This window comes from Microtus pennsylvanicus, chromosome 11 (genome assembly GCF_037038515.1).
Source record: "Microtus pennsylvanicus isolate mMicPen1 chromosome 11, mMicPen1.hap1, whole genome shotgun sequence".
NCBI lineage: Eukaryota > Metazoa > Chordata > Mammalia > Rodentia > Cricetidae > Microtus > Microtus pennsylvanicus.
This window is the reverse complement of record NC_134589.1, coordinates 48890581-48916090: the sequence shown is the minus strand read 5'-3', so window position 1 is coordinate 48916090 and position 25510 is coordinate 48890581. Positions and strand designations below refer to the sequence as shown.

General features: G+C 43.0%; 1 protein-coding gene across 10 annotated transcripts in view; it reads right to left on the bottom strand.

Moving 5' to 3' along the window:
* Window positions 1-1770: 1770 nt before the first annotated feature.
* Window positions 1771-25510, bottom strand: part of Kiaa0753 (KIAA0753 ortholog) — a 55166-nt gene continuing 31426 nt past the window's right edge. For 6 of the 10 annotated variants that reach the window (XM_075991770.1, XM_075991771.1, XM_075991774.1 and 3 more), the window contains exons 11-19: window positions 23829-23918; window positions 23514-23603; window positions 17749-17827; window positions 16694-16783; window positions 13838-14023; window positions 12715-12796; window positions 7267-7387; window positions 6639-6863; window positions 1771-3204 (exon numbers count right to left, since the gene is read on the bottom strand). In XM_075991770.1, coding sequence (XP_075847885.1) covers window positions 3087-3204; window positions 6639-6863; window positions 7267-7387; window positions 12715-12796; window positions 13838-14023; window positions 16694-16783; window positions 17749-17827; window positions 23514-23603; window positions 23829-23918 — 1081 coding nt within the window. In that variant the 3' untranslated portion in view covers window positions 1771-3086. Of the gene's footprint in view, window positions 3205-6638; window positions 6864-7266; window positions 7388-12714; window positions 12797-13832; window positions 14024-16693; window positions 16784-17748; window positions 17828-23513; window positions 23604-23828; window positions 23919-25510 lie in introns of all 10 variants that reach the window. The other 4 variants (XR_012912350.1, XR_012912349.1, XR_012912351.1 and 1 more) reach the window with 2 other exon arrangements.

The window sequence follows — 25510 nt, the reverse complement described above, 5'->3', positions numbered from 1 at the left end:
AGAGTAGTGGTTCTCAACCTATGGGTTGCGACCCCCAAAGGACCATCAGAAAGCAAATACTTACATTATGATTTATAACAGTAGCAAAATTAGTTATGATGTAGAAATGAAAATAATGTTATGGTTGGGGGCGGGGTCACCACAACATAAGGAACTGTATTAAAGTGTCACAGCATCAGGAAAGTGGAGAACCATTGCTCCAGAGTACCTCCATGGTGACCAGGAGCCATGCTAAGGGTAGGGCTTGGTTTTCAGCTGTTGCAGGCAACAACCAGTGTCAAACTAAGGCAGTAACTGCACTCAGAAGAAATAGGAGCTTGAGTGTGGTCCTTCTGCTTCATCTGGACTCTTGCACCTGCAGCCTGTGGCCACTATGTCCCCTCCCAGCACTGCCTCCTCTGTTCACTCTTCTGGGGCCCCCCAATGCAGGGAGGCTGGCACCTGGAACTAGTTGGGAAGAGGAGGGTGAAAACTTCCTCTCATCTCCCTTGTTCCTCTTCCAGCACACCACCCTGGTGCAGGAAGGGCAACCACATCAAGAAGGGACAGAGGCCACCTTCCCACCTGCACCCCACTCACTTCTGTCAGCTCTCTAGCCCTAGGTCTGCCCCACATTCGGTTTACAGGGGCAGCCTGCAGGCCCAAGAGCAACTGGGGTACCCCTCCCCCAGTCTAGGTGGAGGGAGATAAGTTTTCGAGTTGAAAGCTAACAGCAGTAGATCCCTAGACCAATGTGCACCCTCCTAGATGGCCATATGCCAGGGCCATGCAAGGCCAACACATATCTGTGGACTATACGGGATGTGATCCACCCCCGGTACATTAATTCAAAAGAAACTGCAGAGCAAGAACCGTGTGCTAGGCAGAATCCCTGCCCGCAAGTCTTAACCGGAGACTAGGACCAAACAGGTGAGACAGCTGGCCTGGCAGTGAAAGCCGGCCTGTGGGAAGGAGCACCGAGGAGCACACAGGCATCTCAGCAAACTGTGGGGAGCTCAGGCAGCACAAACATCTTCAGCTCACGCATGGCCCTCTAAAACAGGTCATGAGAAAACCCAAGGGAATTAGAGAATGACTCACATGTGCTCAGCCCCTTTTCATGAAGCAAAAACTCTAGTGGTCTGGCTGCAAGGCTGTATGCAGGAGCATCTAAGTCAGAGGGTTTAATCCCCATTTCCAAATTCTTACTTCTTGTGGTTTACTTTTGTGTCTCACTGTCAAGAGCCACAAGGATCTGGGCTGTGAAGCAGAGCCTGGGCACAAGGCAGAGGTGAGGCTCATCCACCTGGTGGATGTCGCCTGGTGCAGGGGGGCCATCAGGAAGGACAGGCCTCCGTAGGAAGTACTTAGCAAAGGCACTGTTCCAGAAGCAGTGTCTAGGCCACTAGCTGGAGACAAGGAGAGGCAGGAGCACGCACACAGTGACACAGTAATCTTCATGGAAGTGAGTGACTCCATGACCACAGTGTAGCTGAGGAACACAGGCTAGATGGCCCCAACCCCCCTTCCTGCTCTCATCTGTTAGTGGGGTGTGACGGTACCTATCTCACAGAGTACACAGCATTAAGTTAGTGCAGGGAACACCATCAGAGCAACACTCCAGCATGTGCTCAATAAATGTTAGGTTTTATTAGCATTTATTTTTCTCTGAGGTGGCAAATAGTCTACTATGTTAACATCAAATACAAAAGTATTCTCAGGGGTTTCTGTAAATCCCATTTCACATTGCCTGTGGGAAAAGAAGATGTAAATTACTTCAAATAGACATGATCACAATTTAAAATACTGAGTTTATTTTTTAAATAAGCACAGTAAAAACAGTCACACAAATGACTTTACACCACCAACGACAAGTGCTTCTCGTGGCTCAAGTGCACGTTTACTCTCCAGACTGAAGACTACGATTCCCTTGATGCTCTTTACATTCTGAGGTTATGTAACAATAAGCGAGAAAATATTTAAAAAAAATCAATTTTGCACAAATAAGTGTGACAAAGCAGCTAAATCATCACCTGAACTTCTGGTACCTTGGAAACAATCCCAGGAGGCCATGCGGGCATCCGCAGTACCCATATTCACACAAATTCTCGAGTGTGTCTCTCCCTTTCTCTTCTATTTCTTTACCAAACCTCATGCAAATAACTGACCCAGGAAAACTTTTTTTTTTCAGGCAGTTGCCTTATTTTTACACACATTCCTTTTCTTTTTCTCAATTCAGAGTTTCTGAAAACCTTAGTACAAGGACGTATGAGCCTTCAAAAGGCCACAAGGGCATCTTGGTCCCCTGGAAAGTCCAAGACTTCCAGTCACCACTTGGCTCCCTCCTTCAGACGGGATGCTCTGTGGTATGGAGAGGACCTTCTGCCCTCAGGAAAAGTGAGCTGGCATGGGGAAGGCCTGCTCTCTCCTATCCTCAAACTTCTGCAGTCAGAGAAATGCTCTTCATATCAGCATGCGTCAAAACAGCAGTAAATGACTCCAAGGAACTGAAAACATGAAAAACTCCCTAGGGAGTGAGCTGAGGAGAAAGTGTTTGGTCTGTGTGCCAGGCTCCTACTGCTGCTCAGCAGAGGCTTGGTGACTCTGCATTCCATGTTGGTTGTCACTCAGAAGGGACAGGTGTCCTCACAGGCAGCACCAGTGACAATGTGAGGAACACATTTACCACAGGATCCAGGTGCTGGGAACAGATAGTGACTGCACTTGGGTTAGCACTGATCAGCCCTCCCCTGTGGTTCAACAGAGGCTGGGATTCCTATGTGAAATGTCTTTATCCATTACCTTTCAAAACATTTTGATCTCCAAACTGAGTCAGAGGAATGAACACACCATTTCAGTGGGAAAATTATACATTCTGAAAATATTGTATCATTATAATCCTTTCGTGTTCCTCGAGCACTGAGAAACATAACCCACCCTGTTATAACTTCCAGAACCACTGCTACAGCAAAGAGAGAATGCGGAGTGAGGATGACCTCACTGGCACTTCCCTTCAGTGGGAGGCTGAGGACAAAGGCTCCCCATGGGCTGACACAGGGTGCTGCTGTCTCTCCTGCAGAGCTATGAGGACCCTGCCTGGACAGCTTTCATGCAGCAGCCTCCAGGAACTCTGAGGTGAACACGGCTTCTGCATAGTCTTCACACACATCCTGCAGTTCCGCAGCCACAGCCCCCAGGGCTTCATCTACCAGCTCGTCTGAAAAGCTGGAAAACAAAGGACACAGCTGAAGGCGTGGGCAGTCAAACAGAGCTGTTCAGTATTCATGAAAACCTAGTAAATCAACTTGAAAATTGTGTGGAGATCCAAAAACCTAGAAGAGTGAAGATACTTCTGGAGAAGAAAAAGAAGGCAAGGGACCTGGCTCTCCCAGATATTAACATGGTAGCACCTAGTTCCCCAAGCCCTGCAAAAGTACTAAAACAGACAAACGGACCTCACCCTTGAGACGGCTGACATTAGAGGTGACTGGAAATGAAGGACCTGGCCACAGTCCAACCTTAGCTCAGCGAAGGTGCATGCTTTCTCTGTGGGAAAGGTCAAGGTCCTCTGAATCCCAGCTGTCTCTAAATAAACATGTGCATGCACACACAACACACAGACCTCTTCATTTAAACTGCTGGAGAGTATGCTGCAGACCTGGGATCCCTCAAGAACTTCAGTGTGTCCTAGAAAAGACACTGTGCAGACAGTTGCCATAACATCACTATAAACCATTATCTAATCTTACCTACAGACTTTATTCAATCCTTACTGACCTTCCAAATAATGCCATTAAAACTTTTCAGAGTTCAGGATCCAATCCACACTATTTAGTTGTCATGTCTCTTTAGACTAGTTTCATTCTCTCATTTAAAATAAGTTCCTCAGTCTCCCATCCACGACCTTAACATTTTTTTCTTTCTTATTTTTCTTTTTTTTCTTTTTGGTGAGGGGGGGATGGTTTGAGACAGGGTTTCCCAGTAGCTTTGGAGCCTGTCCTGGAACTCACTCTGTAGACCAGGCTGGCTTCCAACTCACAGAGATCCGCCTGCCTCTGCCTCCCGAGTGCTGGGATTAAAGGTGTGTGCCACCACTGCCCAGTGACCATGACATTTCTTGAGAAGTTTTTTTTTTTTAATCTTCTACTATCCTTGTCTCTGGGGTTATCTAGTATTCCCTTACAATCACGCTCTGCTACATATTTCTGGAACAGATGCCAAAAGAGGGCTCCTGTGTCCCCTAGTGCTTGCCCCTTTCCTGACAACTGCTGATTTTACCACTCAGTTGTGATGTCTTCAGGCGTCTTCCTTATAATCCACCATTTTCCTCTATAATTAATGATAGAGATATTTTCAGACTTACCTGGGGTTTGTTTTCCTGTGTCTTTGTGACTTGTTCCTTGTCACCTTGGGGGTGACAGCCATTATCTCTCTGGATATTGTCTCAGACCCACTGTCTTACTCTCCTCTCCTTCTCAGACCATACCCTTACATATATTAGACCACACTGCTTGCTCTTCTGTGTTCCAACCCTCCTGTCTTTACCTTTCACCTTTAATGCTGCCTTTCTATACTGCTCTGGAGATAAATATGTATTTCCACATTCCAAGCCTCCAAGTTTCTCTTCTGTATCTAATTTGCTATCAAGCCTATCCCGTACATTCCTCATTTCAGAAAGTCTCCTTTTTATCCTTGGATGTATATTCGGATTTTGACTAGCTCCCAGTCTTCTGGCAAAATTCTAAGTTGTGTCTTTTATGTCCGTGACCACACAGGCAATTATTTGAGTCTGTCAACAGCTTTGCTATTTGGAGCTGTTGTGGATGAGCTGCTGCTATTGTCTCTCTCTTGCCTGGCTATTTCCACTATAAGCTAGACACTGTTTTGAAAACTATAGAATAAATTAAGTCTCCCATAAAGATATGATTTTTTCCAAAGAAAAATTTATGTTTGTTTACATCTGGAGCCTCAGGAACAAGAGTATCTGGAATCACTTCAGCAACTGGGGAGATATGGCTGTGAGTAAAGTCCGGAAGAAGACCTATATATCCAGGTCACCTAAACTTACAGAGAATGCAACCTTCCAAGGTCTCAATCCCAAGTAATACAAGGTCTGGGGATGTAGCTCAGCAGAAGAGGGTTGGCCTAGAATCTATAAGGTCCTGGGTTCAAAACCAGCACCACAAACAACGAAGTAGAGAAACTTTCCTAAGGCAGTAGCTTGGCACCACCGGGTTCCACCTCTGTCTCCTGACATGAGGAGGCTGTGGACGTGCTGCCCTCCACAACGAACCATCCAGCACCATATGTGGACTGAGCACCTGTCTTCTCCACGGTCCTGACCTAGTTATTCTTCATTACCTAGTTGGTATCTAGATGCCTTCAAGAGTATACATTTTATTTTTAATCCAGCTTTTCTATTAACAGTTATCCTCAGGGGAGAAGTGGTTCAATCACCAGGCGTGTCATTTCTGGAAGCAGAAATATGGTATTTCTGGAAGTGACCAGTCTTTGTATCTGTTTCTGTCTATATTCCTATCCTGCTTCTCCACTAAACCATGAGGGGAACACAGGGCACTTCTCATTCACAGCACAGCAGGTCACATATGACATGGGATTTCCTTCCAACTCTCTTCACTCTGCCTCAGAGTAACATCCTTTCTGACCTGTCTTCCACTACCAATCTGGACTGGCTGCTTCCTATACTCAAAGGCAATTCTTTTTGAATGGCTTTCCCATATTTCTGGATGTGCTATGTTGGAATCCAGGTTCCCTGAAGCCCTAAGTCTCCTTCCTTAGCACACACCTTGCCCAGGGCAGCACATGGGCTCTAACTACCTAAAGAGAAGCAGTACATGATGTCAAAAGCTCATGAATGAAAATAAAATGATTAAAATTTAAGAAAATACAGGTAATCTACTATTTTGCTCAATGATAAAAAATGCCTTGCATTTTGTTATACAGCAGTACTTAGAGGAGGTACCTGGAGGCCAAGAAGAGAGGCGCAGGAAGAATAGTGCAGTCAGAAGCTAGCTGTTCATCAAGGCCCATATGTCTCAGTCAGGAGCATTTGATAATGGCCATTTCTTGCCCAGCAATACTTGTACTCTCTTATGGAGTGCAATCCTCAACAACGGCATCAAGAAATCAGCCCTAACTTGAGTATTTGTATTCATACATTGACGCCCTAACTCTCAGTATGATAGCCTCAGCCAGGAAGGTAATGATGTCCATATGAGGTCACAAGGGTAGAGTCCTCATGATGGGAATAGTGCCCCAAGAGGAAGAGATAGAGGACCTCTGTCACTAGAGGACAGAGTAAGAAGGCAGCTGTCAGCCAGTCAGGAAGGGGACACCCATCAGATACTTTGATCTTAGATAACTCCCAGCCTCCAGACTGTGAAAAGACATTCTTGTTGTTTCAAGTCAGCCTACAACATTTTATGGCACCCTGGTCTCAGACTGATAGTCTGCCCGAGAGGAGACTGCAGGGCACATCTGAAGAAGAGCGGTTCACAGAGGAGGCTGCACGCCACCCATGAGAGGCCACTACAACCCCAAAGCAAAGATTAAGACCTCAGCTAAGTCCTTTCTCCAGATCCTCTTCAAGTCTAAAATTTGGTCCTTGGCCTGTAAGCAGAGACAGAAATTTTACTAACCTTTCAGCTATTAGCCATGGGTTGAAGGAGCCTATAGCCTCATGAGATATAATTCGTAGGAATTGCTCAAATCGGCTACAGTAATCACCAATGCTATGCCGCATCCGTGGTGGAACAAAGAGGGGAGTCCAGCCTTCCTTCTGTTGTAGATCTTCTCCAGCGGAGGGAAAGCGGGCCTCCCTTCTCTCTGATTCCTCCTCTGTCCCCACACTTTCATCCAGTGAGCTGAGAACACGTGAGAGGGACGAAAGCATTCACATGTAAGCAAGAGCGAGCTGTTCCTGCACCACAATGGCCTGCCCTCCTCACACTGAACAAAATCCAGCATCGTGCCATCGCTTCCCACTTCTTTCTACCACACTAGTTCTCAACACTGCAGGCATTCCTGCTGTGCATGAAATAAAGCTCACACTGAGTGTCAGCACAATCGTATATGCCAGAGTGAAAGCCAGCTAAACTGCCAGGTGCCGGAGGCTTCCTTACAATGCTAGCATTCAATGCCAACCACAGAACCATCGTCTTACTGATCCATCGGAGTTTGCAAGAACTTGCTCCAAACAACTTTTGTCACATGCGAACCACACCCAATGCCACCAACTAGAAAAGCCACAGTGTCACTGTCACTTACTTGGCATTGCAGGGTCTCTCTAACAAGATGTTTACGGCTGGGTCCTTGGGAGTTGCTGTCTTAGTGATCTTGATTGGATGGGGAGCCAAAGGTCTTTCACTTACTGTTGGGTTGTTCTGGCCTAGAAGGGACAGGTATAAAATGACTGATGTCAAAAATGTGTGGTAGTAGCTAACGAACTCTGAGGATATCATAGCCATCTTTCTCACACATTAAGACACAGGCCGGGGTTGGTGCAGAGGGGCTTCAAACACAAGGGTGGATTTTTAAGTTCTAGAGAAAGAAAACACTGCAGTCAGTCTTCAGAAAGCAGTACTGCTCCCCAGCGCCACGTCAGAGTCCTTGTCCGTTCTGTGAAAGGCCTCAGGAGACACCATTTTACTGGGACCCAGCTGCCAGTCAAGGAGTCTGAAGTCAAGAAGTTTGTTTCTTAACCTTTAAATGCTTTGATTACTGAAGAAGGAGAAAGCCATCCAAAAGACCTGAACACTTAATTAGCAGATATAACTTGTCTCTGAACATTGTTGCAAAAAAATCTGCATGAGAGTCAAGACACTAATTTATTAACTACAACTTGCAGACCTGAGAGCTCTCCTGAGTTTCAGATGATTTCTAGTTTTAAATGTGTTTCAAGCGGAAGAAAGAAACCCGTCCCTCAGGTAAAGTTGCTCCAGCAAGACACTTTCTCTGATGCACATACATGCTCATGATCACTCACTGTCAGGAACAAACACTGCCAAGATCAGCTCCTGTAAAAATGTTACCACTGCTGAGTAAAAGCAATTTTCAGTTATTCACAGAGTTGCAAGTAAAGAATTAGACATCACATAACCCTAATATCACTTTAAATTTGGTTCTAAGCATGGTTCTGGATCCTACAGTGTTCTCATGATGCTGGAATTACAAGTGTCCAACACTCACTTAGTTCTTAGTGCTTTAAAAAGCTCCTCTTTTTAAAAAACTATTTAGTTATGTGTGTTTGTGTGTGGGTATATGCACTGGAGTGTAGGTACCTAGAGATACCAGAAGAGGGCAATGGGGGCCCTGAAGCTACATTTACAAGCAGTTGAGAGCTGCCTAATGTGAGTGCTGGGAATCAAACTCCAGTCCTTTGCAAGAGTAGTGTGCTTTCTTTATTGCTAAGCAACTTCTCCAGACTCTAAAAAGCTCCTCTGAAATGTAAATGAAGCCTTCTACACAGATACCTATATAACAACTAATAATTAAAGGTTGTCCTATCGAAAGGAAAAGACACTAAGTCCCTCTTAAAACTTTCTTTCACAGTATGTAACCTATCTTTGTGGTCCATGGTCAAACCATCAGTAAAACACATCCCTTTCCTTTGCCTCCAACTCAAAAAATCCCAACTGTCCATTGTCTGACTACACAATCAGCACAATCATTAAAAGGGTCCTGCATTGGTAGCCGCAATGGGGGCGTGACTGACTGACAAACTCTCAAGGCCTCAGGGAACCTGGGGCTTAGTTGGGAAAGCTAAACATCTTGGCAAATAGCTGTAGCCTGTTAGAACAGGCTGTGGGAGTTTACAAGCAAGAACTGGGCAAAGGGAGAGCTCTATAATAAAGGTTGAGTATCCCTATTTGTTTATGGTTGTTCAGCCTGTACAAGAAAAGTACTGCACAGGTAGGATTGATCACACAAGCCAGGCCCAGAAGAATAATTCAGTTGCTAGCCCATGAGACAGAAGCCAGGGGCTGTCGCCATGAGTAACAACAAAATGCATAAAAACTGCAGAAAGCACAGAAAGAGTACATGCATGCTCTGTTAGATGGCCCATATTTCAAAATTTAACATGGAGAATACTTTTTTAAAAATGATGCAAATTTGTATCTTGAAAGAATTCCATGTGATATAAGCTGGTATCAAGCATCTACGTGCAACTTCCTACAAATCTCTAAGTAAATGTAATAAGCACTGGATTTAAGTTTCACTAGGGTAATGCTCAACCACAGCTATTCTTTCATGAGGAAGCAGAATTTGATTAATGCTTCCCAGACAAACTGTGGCAGGAGTCTAGCAATTGCAGCCACAATGTAAATAAATGTACGAGTTTTGAAAAGTGGAAGAGAAAACCAAGTCTCTTTCTTCAAATAGAGCTAAAACAAATGAATATCAGCAGCTTTTCCTCAAACCACAAACTTTTACCTAAGACAGACCATAGTGCTAAACATTAAAGCTAAAACCAACCAACCAACCTTATTCTAGAAGAAAATAGTAAACTCTCACCTCAGTGGCAGGCAAAGATTCTCTGGGCCACACAAAAAAAAAAAGATATACAAAGTTGACTGAGGTTTTATTAGAATTAAAACTTTAACATCATTGAGAGAGGAAGTAGTTAAGCTACACATAAGAAACATATGACTGCAAAACATCCACTTGAGTAGGGTGGTGGCTGCCACCAAGTGGTGTGGGGGGGGATTGGAAGTAACCACTGATACACACATAGGGTTGTTTTGTGGGGGTGTCAAAATAAACATTTTGGAATTGAGGAAGAAGCAGCCAATAGTGGTCAGACAACTATGAATATAGCAGTTATTTTAAAAAACACAAAACAAAAGGCAGTGCTGAGAAGATAGCTCAAAGGTACAGTGTCTGCTGAGCATATGCAAGGTTCTGGTTTCGATCCTCAGCATGGCAAAATACGAAAAACAGAAACAAAATAAACCAACCCAAAACATATATTTGACAAGAACTTATGCCTAGAACACACAAATAATCTGTATAATTAAAAAAAATAAAAGGGCAACCCAATTAAAAAGCTGCAAAACGATTTTGAACATCTCATAAAGAATTATATACCCCACTGGCTACTAATCACTTGAAAAGGTTCAAAGTATTACTCATCAAGAAAGAGAAATTGCCAGGCGGTGGTGGCGGATGCCTTTACTCCTGGCACTTGAGAAGCAGAGAGAGGTGGATCTTTGAGTTTGAGGCCAGCCTGTTCTACAAAGTGAGTTCCACAATAGTCGGGGCTGTTACACAGAGAAACATTAAAAGAAGAAGAAGAAGGAGGAGGAGGAGGAGGAGGAGGGAGGGAGGGAGAGAGATGGCTCGATAGTAAGAGCATAAACAGCTCTTGTAGAGAACCTGAGCTCAGTTCCCAGCACATCTGGCAGGTACCCAACGGAAATTCAGCATCTTTGGGCACCCCCACCTCCCATCCCTGCAGGCACACACCCACAATTAAAGGTAATAATAAAGCTTAAAATGTATTAAAAGATGGTGAAAATGAAATACCAAGAAATACCAATCCTCCTGCCAGATCCATTACGAGGACGCAGTGTAAAAGGCTGACACTGCTGGAGGCAAGCAAGCACAGGCAGCTCAATGGACACAGGAGTGGACATGGCTCAGCTCCTTGGCAACAGTCTGGCAGGTTTTTATAAAGTTTGATACACCTAGCACATGATCTGGCAAGTCTACTTCTTAGGTATTTATCCAAGAGAAATAAAAACTGATGGTCCAAATATTAATATGTTTATGGCAGATTTACTTAAGACAGGGTCTGTGCAGGGCTAGCCTGGAATTCATATGCCACCCAAGATAGAACTCTTGATTTTCCTGCCTCAGTTTTGGATTATAGAAATCTGTCACCAGGCTTTTTTTTTTAGATTCATTATTTGCTTTATTAAAATAAATTTTAGATGTATTTACTTCTATTTAAGGGTTTGCCTGCCTGTAGGTATGTATACTGTGAGCCCGCTGCCTCAGTGGTCAGAGAGACCCAGATCTCCAGGAACTGGAGTTACAGACTACTGTCAGCCATCACATGGGTGCTGGGAACTGAACCCAGGTCCTCTGCAAGAGCACCATATGCTCTAAACCACTGAGCCATCTCTCCAGCACCTTCACTTTATTCTTACTAGCCTCAAACTAGATGAAAACAAATACCCTGGCAAATATGCAAATTAGATGTAGTATGGACATTCCAAGGAATACGTCTCAGGAAGAAAGGGGGAGGGGGATAAGGAGAGGGAGGAGGCATAGCTAGTAAGGTAAATGGACCCCAAGATGTTCACAATCAATAGTTGGATTCTGTGTTACCTCCATTGCAGAAGGGACTTTAAGATCTTGAGATGAGTAGGCAGAGTAATCTGTATATGTGATTACAGGTGTCTTTATAATAGGCAAACAAAGGAAGGCCTGACTACTGGAGGAAAGGCGGCTGAAACATACCATAGAAAAAGACCCTGGATAACAAGGCCAGTCTGGGGAATGGAGGCAGCCGTAGAAACTGGGAGAGCAGTACAGAAGAGACCATCATCTAGGCGTCTAGAAGGAACCAGCCCTGCCAGAATCTTCACTTCTCTTTGAGACTCATTTCCAGCTTTCTGACTCAAGCTATAGAGACTAAATGTGTTCTGATTCAGTAAGTTGTGGGTGAGAAGTGTTCTAAGCTTCTATTTGCTATAGTAGCAACAGAAAATCAGCAACAATGGACTATAACATGCTTTTTTAACTAGAAGAGTCTAGACAAGAACACATTTTCCAACAAGAGCTTGCACTTACTCAAACCTCTAGATAGTCAAAAAGGCTGAAAAGTAGTATTGCCTAAAGTGACTGGGAAGGACATAGGAGATATTTCTGCGGCAACCATGTGTGCTCCATCTAGACAGGAGTTTGGGTAAGAAACAGATCTGTCAGAACTCCTCAAAAGACACAGTTAAGATCTGTGTGTTACATGCAAATATTTTTCCAGTTAATAAATTTGTGAATTTGTGTGTGCGTGTGAGAGAGGGAGAGAGACAGACAGACAGAGATGGGGAAGGTGCAAGAATGCAGGCACTGGCATGGCATGGAACATGCCTGGTGGTCAGGACAACACTAGATGCCAGTCAGGGCCTTCCACTTTGTATTTATTATGTATACAATATTCTTTCTGCTTGTTTGCCTAAAGGTCACAAGAGGGCACCAGACCTCATTACAGATGGTTGTGAGCCACCACGTGGTTGCTGGGAATTGAACTCAGGACCTTTGGAAGAGCAGGCAATGCTCTTAACCACTGAGCCATCTCTCCAGCCCACCAGGGTCTCTCTTGTTGCCTATGCCAGGCTAGCTGGCCCTGGGAGTTCCTGTCAATTCTCCTGTTTCAATCTCTCACTAAGCCATCTCCCTGTTCCTTAAATAAATCTGACCTCAGAAAAGCAAAACAAAACCATAAATAAGTAAGAACCTCAAGCTGATGTCGCATATGTGGAGTCAAACGCATGGTTATCTGGTGGTTTCCTTTGAAATACTTTACAGTTTACCTTGAATTACATCTGAAATGCAAAACTGGGATGAACTGGGTGCAGAGGCTCAACAGTGGCATGGTAACCTTACAGTTACAAGTCAGGGTTCTGGTCATTATTGGCAGCTTTTCTCAACCTTTCAGTATGTTTGAAATTTTTCAGAGTAAAATATTGAGGGTTGGGGAAAAACACCTACCATTTCTCTCTTCGTGCATCCATAAGTGAGGGTCAGCGTAAACAATTTTATTATATCTTTGGCGAACTGTCTCCTGGTATTTCTTTAAAAAAGAAAGTTTTATTTATGAGAAAAAGTAAGTTTCATTATAAACCAGAAGTAGTAAGTGTGGGAACGGCTCGGCAGACGGACACTGACGAGAACAGGTGTCTACTGGGCCAGGCAGTGAGCAGCTCATGAGGGAAGCCTAGGAGACAGGATGACTAACACGACTGCAGCTTGGCTAGCTTGTCCCTAGAGCCTGCTGTGATGGCAGACACATGTCCCCTGTCCTTCTACGGACCACCTGTGTTTCAGCAGACATATGCTGGCTCTTTCTACTGCTGAGGATAGCTCAGGTCTAGGCAGTTACTCCAAGAGAGGGGAAGCGATTTAAGAATAGGACAAACAGTATGTCTTTAAATTTTCAAAAACCACCAAAAATTATCTTCTTTATAATTTCCTATTTAGTAATGAGGAAGAACTGAGTTAATCATGACGTAACTAAGGCAAAAATGCTGAGTGTGGGGTCAGACCCAAACAGGGTGCTCCAGCTCTCTCAGCATTTATGACCTTGACCACACCATTTGATCACTGCACTTTGGTTTCCTGTTCTTGAATAATCCAGCGGGATGGTTCCTATCTGAGGTCTAAAAGTTTGTAAGAAAAGGGAGTCATTCTAAAAGTACTAGTCTGGAAATTAAAGAGGGTAAGGACACCTGTGCTTGACAGGGTCACTACAGCAAGGTAGAAGAGGCAACTGAATGGTGTCTATAAATTATGGATGCAAAAGTCAATGGCCCAAACTGTGGGAGCAAGTCCTGGAATCTATGGTTTTGGAATTACAAGACTCTGTTAACAGAGTGGTAACAGTATGGACCACTTATTGGGTTATGTTTGCTAAATACTTTATATCTTCTTCTACTCTCAAAAAACCTACTTATTAGACAGGGTAAGTGACTGAACCAAGGTACACTCAGTTGGCAAAGAGAGCTTGGATTTAAAAGTAGGACCCTGTGGCTCTGTCATACTGAGTGTCAGCAGCACGATCAGGAGCAGAGGTGAACCCCCACTGGCAAAACAGACCAGCAGGCCCAGACCTTACTTCCATTTCCTCCATCCGGAGCATCATGGTCTCTAGATCAGGGCTGTCCTTTCTGTTCCCCAATGTGGCTGAAGTTTCTAACCCCAAGGTCTTATTCTGAGTCATGGCCCTTAGCTCATGAGCAGCATCTTCCAAACAGTCGTCCAGCTGATGAACATTTCTGGACGCATAACTGACACCCGAAGCCTACAAAATGAAGGTAGAAAGGGTGAAAAGGTAATAAAAGAGGACCAAAAAATTAAAGATTATTATTAGTCATTAGAACTCCAAAGCACAGTGATTCAAATGGCAGAGATCCTATGCCAGAACAACTTCTCGGTCAGCACGTAACAAAAGCACAAGCCAACACAATTCTTCTCAGCCGCTTAAGTGACTGCATGACCAAGCGGTGCCTTATTGACAACCAACCATTTCACCTGCCCTGCTGACTGGGAGAGCACGTATCTCTTCGGCCACGTTTAGGGAAATGTACCCTATTTTATACATCACACATTCTAGGTGGTAGAGAACATTCTCTCCTGACTTTGTGTGCTTTAAATGAACAAAGTACTTTACAGTGTGCAAAGCATTTCTCCAATGTGCGCTCTCTCTCTCTCTTCTTTCGAGACAGGGTCTCTACATAGCCCTGGCTGTCCTGGAACTCATTTTATAGAGCCAAGCCAGCTTCAAACTCACAGAGATCCTGCCTCTCCCTACCAAGTGCTGGGATTAAAGGCTTCTCTCATCACACCCAACTATTTTTCTTGATCCTAATATAGATCTATAATCTGATCTGCATTTTAGAAAAAAACCTATTATCTTCTGGGTAAAGAATGAGACATTCCTGGGAGTAAAGACTGGTTCTGCCCTTCAACTCTGGATAAGTTTACTCAGCCTCTCTGGGCTTGTCTTCTTTCTCTTCTTTGTTTTTCAAGACAGGGTTTCTCTGTACAGTCCTGACTATCTGAACTCACTTTGTAGACCAGGCTGGCCTCAAACTCTAATTTTTAAAAAATGTTTTCATTAAAATACAATTACATAACTTGCCCCATCCCTTTTCTCCATCCAATCCCTCCCACACTCCCCTCTTACTCTCTCTCTCTCAAAGTGCTAGCCTTTATTTCTTTATTATTGTTACACACATACACCTATATAAACACAACCTGCTGAAGACTCTTAGTGTTGCTTGTGTGAATATGACTTCAGGGCTGACCATTTTGTATTGTGAGGACCCACAGAGTTGTGAGCCTGTTCCACCTTGACTGGAGGTCAGAGAGTTTGAACTTACTTTTGCTCTCTCAAAGTTGCTGTCAACAGGTGTAGACAAGAGATGCTGACCTAGAGTGTGGTTACTTAGTATTTTGGGTTAGAGGTGGATCTGCTCCACCTGAACCAAAGATCAGAGAATTCAAGTCTATTCCTTATATCATGTCAATAAAGTCTGTTGCCTCCTTCCTCCCACTTCGGTGTGAAATATGTAATCATGTAAAAAATAAACATTTACTGACTGGCCCTCCCAAGGCTGTACTGTGTTTCTGTCTCTTATTTCTCATATCTCTCTGTTCCTCTTGCTTAATAATTCTAATCCTCACGCTCCTACCCTGGAATGAGTTTTGTCGAAGCTGGTCTTCAACAGATTATCAGTTACGGTGCTCATCCCTGGGAAAGACTAATTCTCCCTCTCTCAGCAGTCATTAGCTGTCTGATTATTTTTAACACTGGTTATTGATGTATAGCCTGAAAAACTCCTTGCAATGAGAATGTTTCCAACATCCCAGAATTCTAAACAAGAGCTGGATTTTATCTTTCAAACAATTGTATTAAAGATAATTTAATTTGCACATAAAAGCCTGTTTTACTCATAATATTTATATATGTCTGCTTTACTGTTAGTAATCCATTTCATTTTCCTTTCATATTGAAATGCTTTATAGAGCGGCTTTCCTAGGTTAGGTGTTAGCCCACTACTTCAATGGGAGTCTAAAAGGGGCTTTTAGTGGCCATGAGACACAAAAACCACCAAGCCATCGACACAGCTGAGACTATGATGAACAATGATGGCTTAGTTCCTATCCTAGTAGCTTGACCTCACATGGGACTCCAACACAAAATAATAACATAAAAAATGGCAACAATGAAATACAGCTAAAACCCTGCTCAATAATGACGTTGGTTGAACAGTCTTGACCTACAGTCTTCTTGCTCCCAAGGCCACTCCAGCTTCCTTCTAACTCCTTTATACTCTCTGCCTGGGGCCTGTCTGCAACGTTTAGAGGACTAAAGGAATGCAACTTGCACCTTCTACTCTAAAGTCCCTAAGGTCAGGCAGACAGGGACAGTCCCCTAAACATTAACAGGAAATCCTCCAGAGGAAGATTAGCCTGAACAACAGCAAAAGAGGTTTTTATTTTCCTCAAATGCTTTCATTTCTTCCTTGGACCTTCTTTCTTTTCTGTTGGACCATGGTCATGTACTGGGTACTCAAAACTTGCTTGCTTAACAAAAACATTAAGCCTTAAAAAGAAAGGAAATTAGGCCAGTAATGAGCCAAAGTAGGCTGGATGAGAAAGAAATGAAGGAGCTAGTCTTCTGCCTTAGGCCATTAACATTCAGGGCCACAGTTTATCTACACTCTGTCATTATGGGGAGAGATAAAAGTGCACCAACAAAAACCTGTGGCTCTAGAGATGTCTGTGAGCTGTGTGCAAGGCCCCTTCAGACACAGAACTAAACATACACTCTAAAAATTAACATGTCACATATGAAAAAGAATTTTCACTCTCCTTGAGTAGGATAATGTAGTGTTTGCAAAGTAATCTGCATATCATTTTCCTTTGACTGGAGACATTAGCATGTAAGAATCCCAACACCACACACCTGTTCGGCAGGCTGGGATGCTGCTGCTGCTGCGCTTGGTGACAGACGATCCTTCAAATGACTATTTGTTTCCACAGAAGAATTAACTCTCTATTAAAAAGGACAAATGCATTCACAGATTATAACAATGTACAACTCAGAATAAGTCATGTTGCAAAATAACCTGTGTGGAACTATTCAGCTATAATATGCTTTTGGCAGCAATTAGAGCACTTGGTCCTCGGGGAAAACAAATGCCATGTGTTGTCCTTGGTGCTCCAGGCAGTTTGTAATCACTCAACTTTGTAAACACTGCCAGAGTAGCTATGTGCTGCTTTGCAAGTCATTCAACCTGCCTGTGCTGTATTTTCTTTCAGGAGTCAAATGAGGGCATTGCACAACTCCATCTCTAGGAGCCCTCTGAGGTCAATAATCCTATAACTTCCTACACTCAGAATTCCATTCAACCAACTACGATCATAATATTCTTACATGACCTCATCTAGAAGCCTGAAAACAGCATGGCTTCTATTTCCAGGGTAGGTCCATCCAGGTGTCACTATTGAATCCCTACTGCTTACAGAGGGTGACATGAAATCGTGGTATGCTGTAAGTCGCTTCATCTTTGAGAAACTTCTAGCTTGTACAGAGAAGTGTACCAAATCCCCCTCTCCTACTGTAAAATAGCCAATAATTCTAAGTTACCAAGGTCACAGAGACCAGCATCCAGGGGATGATTAAGTAAACACCATCATTATCAATAGATTGAATAGAAAAGAATGGAAAATTCACTCTAAACTCCTTCCCCAAGTAAAAATGTCACCCTTCTCAAAAACAGTGCTTGCTTCTCTTCCCCTTGCCTATACCCTCTCATTGCCTCCCTCCCCCCAATCCACACAGAGGATGTGTGTGGTCTGGAGGTTGTGAAGGGCCCTAGCAGTGAAACCCTGTTCTGTACTGCAGGTTCCCATCATTGAAGACACTTGGCCCTCTAAAAAAGGGTCAGTGTGACCTAAGTAACAAACTCCTTTCATTTCAGAACTGCCAAAGGCAAGGAAATGAGATGAATCAGTTACCTGGGCCTTGATCAAGAGGGGCTTCAACCGCTCCCGAACTGTCGCTTCTACCTTGTCAGCTAACTGGGTGGCAGAAACACTGTTTAGAAGTAAAGTTGAAAATTCAGAAGCCAGAATGCCCTATTGTGCACATTTTTCTAATTCCTCAAGGTGAAGGCAAACCAAGTGATGACAAACCACAGTGCTCCTCCAACCACAATGACTGCATGCATCCCCTGGGGTCTTGTGAAAGGCAGATCTGAATTCAATTGCTCTGAGTTAGACCAAAATCCTACCTCCCCAACTCTCTCTGTCTCCCTTCCTCCCTCCCCACCCTGCTTACAGATCAGCATGTAGCTCTCAGCTACACCTCCCACTCCACACCTGCCTACCACCATGCTCTCTGCCATGATAATAATGGACTAAGCCTTTGAAACTGTAAGCAAGCCCCCAGTTAAATATTTTCTTTTATAACAGTCATATTAATCACGGTGTCTCTTCACAGCAATAGACTTCACAGTGACTAAGACAGAAACCAAAACATACAAGAAGCATACAATGCCCATCAAAATCCCAGCAAAATTCTTCAAAGACTTCGAAAGACCCGTATTCAGCTTCATTTGGAAAAGCAAAAAACCCAGGATAGCGAAAACAATCCTGTACAATAAAAAAACTTCTGGAGGCATCACAATCCCTGACTTCAAACTCTACTACAGAGCTACAGTTCTGAAAACAGCCTGGTACTGTTATAAGAACAGACAGGAGGACCAATGGAACTGAATAGAAGACCCAGGTATCAATCCACACATCTTTGAACACCTGATCTTTGATAAGGAAGCAAAAAATATCAAATGGAAAAAAGAAAGCATATTTAACAAGTGGTGCTGGCATAACTGGATGTGAACATGTAGAAAAATGAAAATAGACCCATATATATTACCATGCACAAAACTCTCAAGTTCAAATGGATCAAAGACCTCAACATAAAGTCAGCCACACTGAACCTCATAGAAGAGAAAGTGGGAAGTACACTTGAATGCATTGGCACAGGGAACCACTTCCTAAATATAACCCCAGAAGCACAGACACTGAAGAAACAATTAAAAATGGGACCTCCTGAAACTCAAAAGCTTCTGTAAAGCAAAGGACAAGATCAACAAGACAAAACGACAGCCTACAGAATGGGAAAAGATCTTCACTAACCCCATATCAGACAGAAGTCTGATCTCCAAAATATACAAAGAACTCAAGAAATTGGACACCAAAAGATCACATAATCCAATAAAAAAAAATGGAGTACAGACCTAAACAGAGAACTTTCAACAGAGGAATCTAAAATGGCTGAAAGACACTTAAGGAAATGTTCAACATCCTTAGTCATCAGAGAAATGCAAATCAAAACAACTCTGAGATTCCATCTAACACCTGTAAGAATGGCCAAGATCAAAAACCCAGATGACAACTTATGCTGGAGAGGTTGTGGGAAAAAGGGAACACTTCTACATTGCTAGTGGGAATGCAAGCTGGTACAACCCCTTTGGATGTCAGTGTGGCAATTTCTCAGAAAATTAGAAAACAACCTTCCTCAAGACCCAATAATACCACTTTTGGGTATATATCCAAAGGATGCTCAATCGTGCCACAAAGACATGTGCTCAACTATGTTCATAGCAGCTTTGTTTATCATAGCTAGAACCTAGAAACAACCTAAATGCCCCTGATCAAAGAATGGATTTTAAAAAAAGCAAACAATGGAGTACTACACAGCAGAAAAAAATAACGACATCTTGAATTTCGCAGGAAAATGGATGGAACTAGAAAATATCATCGTCAGTGAGGTGACCCAGACACAGAAAGACAATCATCACATGTACTTACTCATAGGTGGTTTTTAAAAATAAAGCAAAGAAAGCCAGCCTACAAATCACAATCCCAGAGAACTTAGACAACACTCCCTTAGATACCAAGAGAGACTTACATAGACCTAATCTACATGGGAAGTAGAAAGTAAAAAAGACAAGATCTCCTGAGTAAATTGGGAGCATGGGGACCTTGGGGGAGGATTGAAGGGGGGAGAGGAGAGGCAGGGAGGGGAGCAGAGAAAAATGTAGAGCTCAATAAATACCATGGGAAAAAAATTTAAAAAAAATACAAATTAAAACTTTTTTATTTAAGCTTTGAAAAAGAAGAAGCAGCATACAACCCAACAAATTCACTCTGGGAGCTTACGGCAGTAAAATAAAAACACATCACATAATACATGCGTGTTTATACAATCTTTAGTCATAATTATGCCATACTAATGACAACCCGATGTCCCTCAGCTGTTTACTAAGATGAGTGGTCACCATGAAACCCAACTCACCAACAGAAAGAATGAACAAACAATACATGGAGTGACCAGAATGACTCTCCAGAGAATTACTTCAGGAAAAAACGGCCAATTCTATGGCAGGTATGATGACTCAAAGGCTAACGTCATTTGCTGTCAAGCTTGATGATAAGAGTTTGATCCCCATAATCTAGTAAGAACTGACTTCTGCAAGTTGGCCTCTGATGTCCATATGTACACTATGTACACAATGATACAATACTCCCCTCCCATTGGAATAAACAAACATTTAAAAAGCCAATTCCAGAAAGTTATACACTGCAGAATAACAATCTTGAAACAAAATTATAAAAAGAGAAAGCAGATTAGTGGCTGCCACACTTTCTGAGTCAAAAGGTGGCTGGGGGCAGTAAAGAAGTCTGTGTGGCTATATAAACATGGGGGATGTTGTAGTGATGGACAATGCCTGCTAATCACATGTACCCTCATTATGTCAATAAATATCTACATCCTGATTATATGTAGTCAGCAGTTTAAGATGCTACAGTAGTAGCTGAGAAATGATTTCCCAAGATTTTTCTGTATTATTACAACATTGTGTGAATGCATAATTACCTAATAATAAAAGTTTAATATTAACAAATTTTCCACTAAAAGTCATTTCCAAATAAAAATTCTATAATAAGACTGATAATGAGTGAGTATGCAAAATTAGCAAATATAAGCATAGAAAAGGCATTTTTAAATTTGAAAGTCTGGAAAAAGGACTGCTTTCCCTCTAATTAGTTATTGTTGTTGTTGTTATTATTATTATTATTTTGAGACAAGGTCAGGATACTATAAAATGGGTTGGCCTCACAGCAATCTTCCTGCTTCAGTCTTCCAAGTGCTGGGATCACAGGAATCCACCACCCTGCCTAGCTCACCCTCTCAAAGAAGCTAAATTAGAGGACCTGGACTAATAGCTTCTGCAGAAGGTAAAGAAGGCCATTTTGCCCTCACTGAGGTGGCTGTGGTGGTTGAATGAGAAGGGTCTCCATAGGTACACATGTTTGAACACTTGGTTCCCAGTTGGTGGAACTGTTTTGTTTGGGAAGGATTAGGAGGTGTTGACCTTGTTGCAGGAGGTGTGTCATTGGGTAAGGGTTTTGAAGTTATCAAAGCCGGTTTAAGAATGTGAGAGTGTGTGTGTGTGTGTGTGTGTGTGTGTGTGTGTGTGTGGCATGTATCTGTCTCCTACTTGTGGAACAAGATGTGAGTTCTTAGCCATTCCTTCATACTGCCATCATTTCTAATTTTTGGAAACTGTAAGCCAATTAGATGCTTTCTTTCATAAGTTGCCTTGTTCATGGTGTTTCATTACAGCAACAGAAAAGTAACCAAGACTGTGGTGAGCTAAGAATACATCAACATTCACAACGGTACCCACAGTGTGGGCTTCAGAAAATGTGCTGGCTGGACACTCAGAAAAATCTGAAATCTGCCATAAAGGAGGCGGGAACTCCAGATGTGCATACTAATAGCAGGCTCAATAAAGTCGTCTGAGTCAAATGTATGTTCCTATTATATCTGCATGCATTTGTCCAGATAATAAGGATGTGGAGTCAGCAAACAAGCTCTATACTTTGGTAATCTATATCCTTGTTACCACATTTAAAACCCTACAGACAGAGCTGGAGAGATGGCTCAGTGGTTAAGAGCATTGCCTGCTCTTCCAAAGGTCCTGAGTTCAATTCCCGGCAACCACATGGTGGCTCACAACCATCTGTAATGGGGTCTGGTGCCCTCTTCTGGCCTGCAGACATACACACAGGCAGAATATTGTATATATATATATATATAAAACAAATAAATAAATAAATAAATAAATAAAAAACCCTACAGACAAAAAGAAAAAACCAAAATAAAACAAAAACATTAAGAACCAAACCACTACCCCCTGCATCCCCCCCAAAAAACCTATAGACAATCAATGTGAATGAGAACTATCTACAGTATCAAATAAAGTTATAAAATTGCAGTTAGAAGAAGCTGAATTAGGCTGTGCTTGATCAAAACAAGCACACAAACAGCAAGAGGACATGACAAGGAAATCCATGAAGCAAGTCTAGCCTAGACGCTGGTCTTGTCTTTCCTGATGCTGATGAAGCTTATCTCTAGGACCTATGTGCTGAGGGTCCTCACCTCATCCCCACAGGCTGCCCAGAGGAGCTGAGAAAGCAGAGCACAACCAGGCAGCTCACTCTCCAGACAAGGTTTCCAGAAGTTTAGTAGAGCTGGTTCACCTACAGCCCAGGTGGTAAACCCTGTCTTGTCTGCCATGGCTCACTCCTGCTCTTGCTCTCTGATTCCTGGGATAGGACTGTTGAGGACAGCTCAATGTCAGGTTATAACCCAGATCCTGCAACCGAGTCTCCCGAGTCTTCCTCTAGCACTAGCAAACTGCCCTTCCTATACTCTGCTAATTGGCACTTCTGTTTCCAAAATTAAGGTTGTTGACAGAAACGCATACATCAGTAGTAGATTTGTGAACAAGGGTAGTGAAAAGATTAACTCAGCAATCAGGACAGTAGGTTTCTATCTCTAGGGGAAGGAGGCATAGCTTCCACAACAGTATTACCTGATTTCAGAGGCAATGCACAGGTGCTCATTTATAATATTCTGAACCATACATGTGAATTTAGTGTGCTTTTCTACGTGTATGCTATATTTACTTTTTCAGAAAAAAATACATATGAAGGAATAAATGAGATGTGAAAAGTCAAGTGGATCGGAGTTAAAGACAATCAGCCTTATAACAGAGATCACCAAGGCAGATTCCCTCCCACTGCTGTCATCATCCCATCACAGAGCTATGGATACACATGCTGGCCACTTCTTAGAGACAGCAGAAGTCTGGAAATATCAGTTATGTGTGTGTGTGTGTGTGGGGGGGGTCCTTCAAATCCTAAGATTCTGTGATTGTTTAACTGAAATCTTAACTTTAGTCACCTTGGCCTCTAATGAAAGAACCACAGCCCTGAACTGGGACCAAATGCCATCACGGATAGTGATAAAATGTACAGATGTTTCAATCAGTGCTTTGTTCATTTGACTATAGAGTGAAGATTACTAGAGCTGGAAATGTCAGCCAGCTGTGGCAGTGGCATCAGCCCCACTACATGGTAAATGTATTTCTTCATTGCCTGTTAGGTGGCAGCACTCTAAGGGGATAAATGAGGGGGAGCAACCTCCCCTGAAAACCTGAGACCACATTCAGGCTAACATGAGAAACAAAGCATCTACACACTCATCGTTCACACTCACCTGCACACCCACTCACTCTCTGTCAGTCTTCATTCATTTACTCATCTTGAATGAGGTGAGGTCAAGAAAGTCCAGGACGGCTGTTCAAACTATAAGGATCAATCAGCTAGAAACACACACCCTCTCACTCCCCAGTGGCAAACTATACCTTAATTTTTGAAGTCTATCCATTTCTTCAGCTTTCAGTTCATCCAGCTCTTTGGTTCTTCGAGAAGTCTCAGCCTCAAGCCACTCAAGCCTAGAGGGAGGTAAAGGCACGACAACTCTCTTTAAAGTAGAGTCAGAGCTTCCTGGGCTTCTCTCTTTGGCGCTCCCACAGGCTTCACAGGTAGCTTTCCAGTCTTCAGGAGGCAGCAAGCCAGGAAGCAGAAGTGTGGCTGACGTCACCAATCCTGACTCACTGTCAAAGGAGTGAGATGCAGAGCAAGCTGCCTTCTTGTTTACCTCAGAAACAAATATTTACCTCTGTTTTTGCATCCTTTCTACTTCTTTGGCTTCCAAGTCTTCTAGTTCCTTCAATCTTTTGGAAGACTCGGCATCTGGCCAAGGAAGCCTAACAGAAGAGTCAAGGTAACCATGCCTCAATGCCACAGGGTATCACTACCACAGAAACAGAGCAGAAATGAGCGCCCTCCCACAGCCCAGCACCAATCCTGGCTCTATGAAAGGATTCAAATAGTAATGTATCCTCCATATACCCATGAAAGCATCCACAGTATATTCCTACAAAAGGACAGTCATACCCAATTGGTACATACACAAGAAGCTGCCGACAAGAAAGCCAACCATCACTGTTCTCAGCATAGTTAACTCGTTTAACAAACAGACCCCAGTGAAGGTATAATAAAATCAAATAAAAACAAAACGGGAGCTGGAGAGATGGCTCAGAGGTTAAGAGCACTGGCTGCTCTTCCAGAGGTCCTGAGTTCAATTCCCAGCAACCACATGGGGGCTCACAACCATCTGTACTGAGATCTGGCGCCCTCCTCTGGCCTGCGGGCATACATCGAGGCAGAATGTTGTATACATAATAAATAAATAAATAAATCTTTAAAAAAAAACATATTTAAAAAAAAATGGGCTGGAGAGATGGCTCAGAAGTTAAGAGCATTGCCTGCTCTTCCAAAGGTCCTGAGTTCAATTCCCAGCAACCACATGGTGCCTCACAACCATCTGTAATGGGGTCTGGTGCCCTCTTCTGGCCTGCAGGCATACACACAGACAGAATATTGTATACATAATAAATAAATAAATAAATATTTAAAAAAAAACGGGAAAGTTAACTCTAAACAATTTTATTGCATGTGTATGTCAAAGAGCTTTGATTCTTCTGACTTAGCTATGTGATTATCACCAAATTATCAAATGGCCCATTCTGTTTTTCAGAGCGATACTGGAGCACAGTGCACTTCACACACACTGGAGCCGTGCTGCACTCCCGAGCTACCCCCCAGCCCTAATACCCATTTCCACTTTTGCTTTCCCTAACTGCCAGGGTAATTTCAGCCAAACAAATGGAGAGCAAGCTGTTTTCCCTTGGAACATTCTCATTAAACCCCTCACATTTATTCCTGCCCATGCAAGACCTGGTTTAGTTCCTACCTCCCTGCATGAAACTTCATTCTCTATAGCAAAAGGTAAACACTCCACATTCTGGACTTGCCCAGATCTTAGGGTGCATACCATGTTCTGTCTTAAATCACAGCTAATTACACGTATTTTCCACTGACTTATTTTCTCTTTTTTTAAAACGTGCACATAGCGCACAACTGTGCCATTTACAAATTGGCAAATGACACACATAGAAGTTTCGAATGAACGAAATAAGAAAGAATAAAAGAGTGGTGGGCCTGAGGTAAGCTGGAGAGTGTAATAGAAAAGTTTAGCAATCTGTTTTATCTTTTTTTTTTTGGTTTTTTTTTTTTTTTTTTTTTTTTGGTTTTTCAAGACAGGGTTTCTCTGTGGCTTTGGAGCCTGTCCTGGAACTAGCTCGTATAGACCAGGCTGGTCTCGAACTCACAGACATCTGCCTGCCTCTGCCTCCCGAGTGCTGGGATTAAAGGCGTGCGCTACCACCGCCCGGCTAGCAATCTGTTTTAAATAATCATCTTGAGATACAGAAAAGACAAGGGCTTTGCTTCAGAG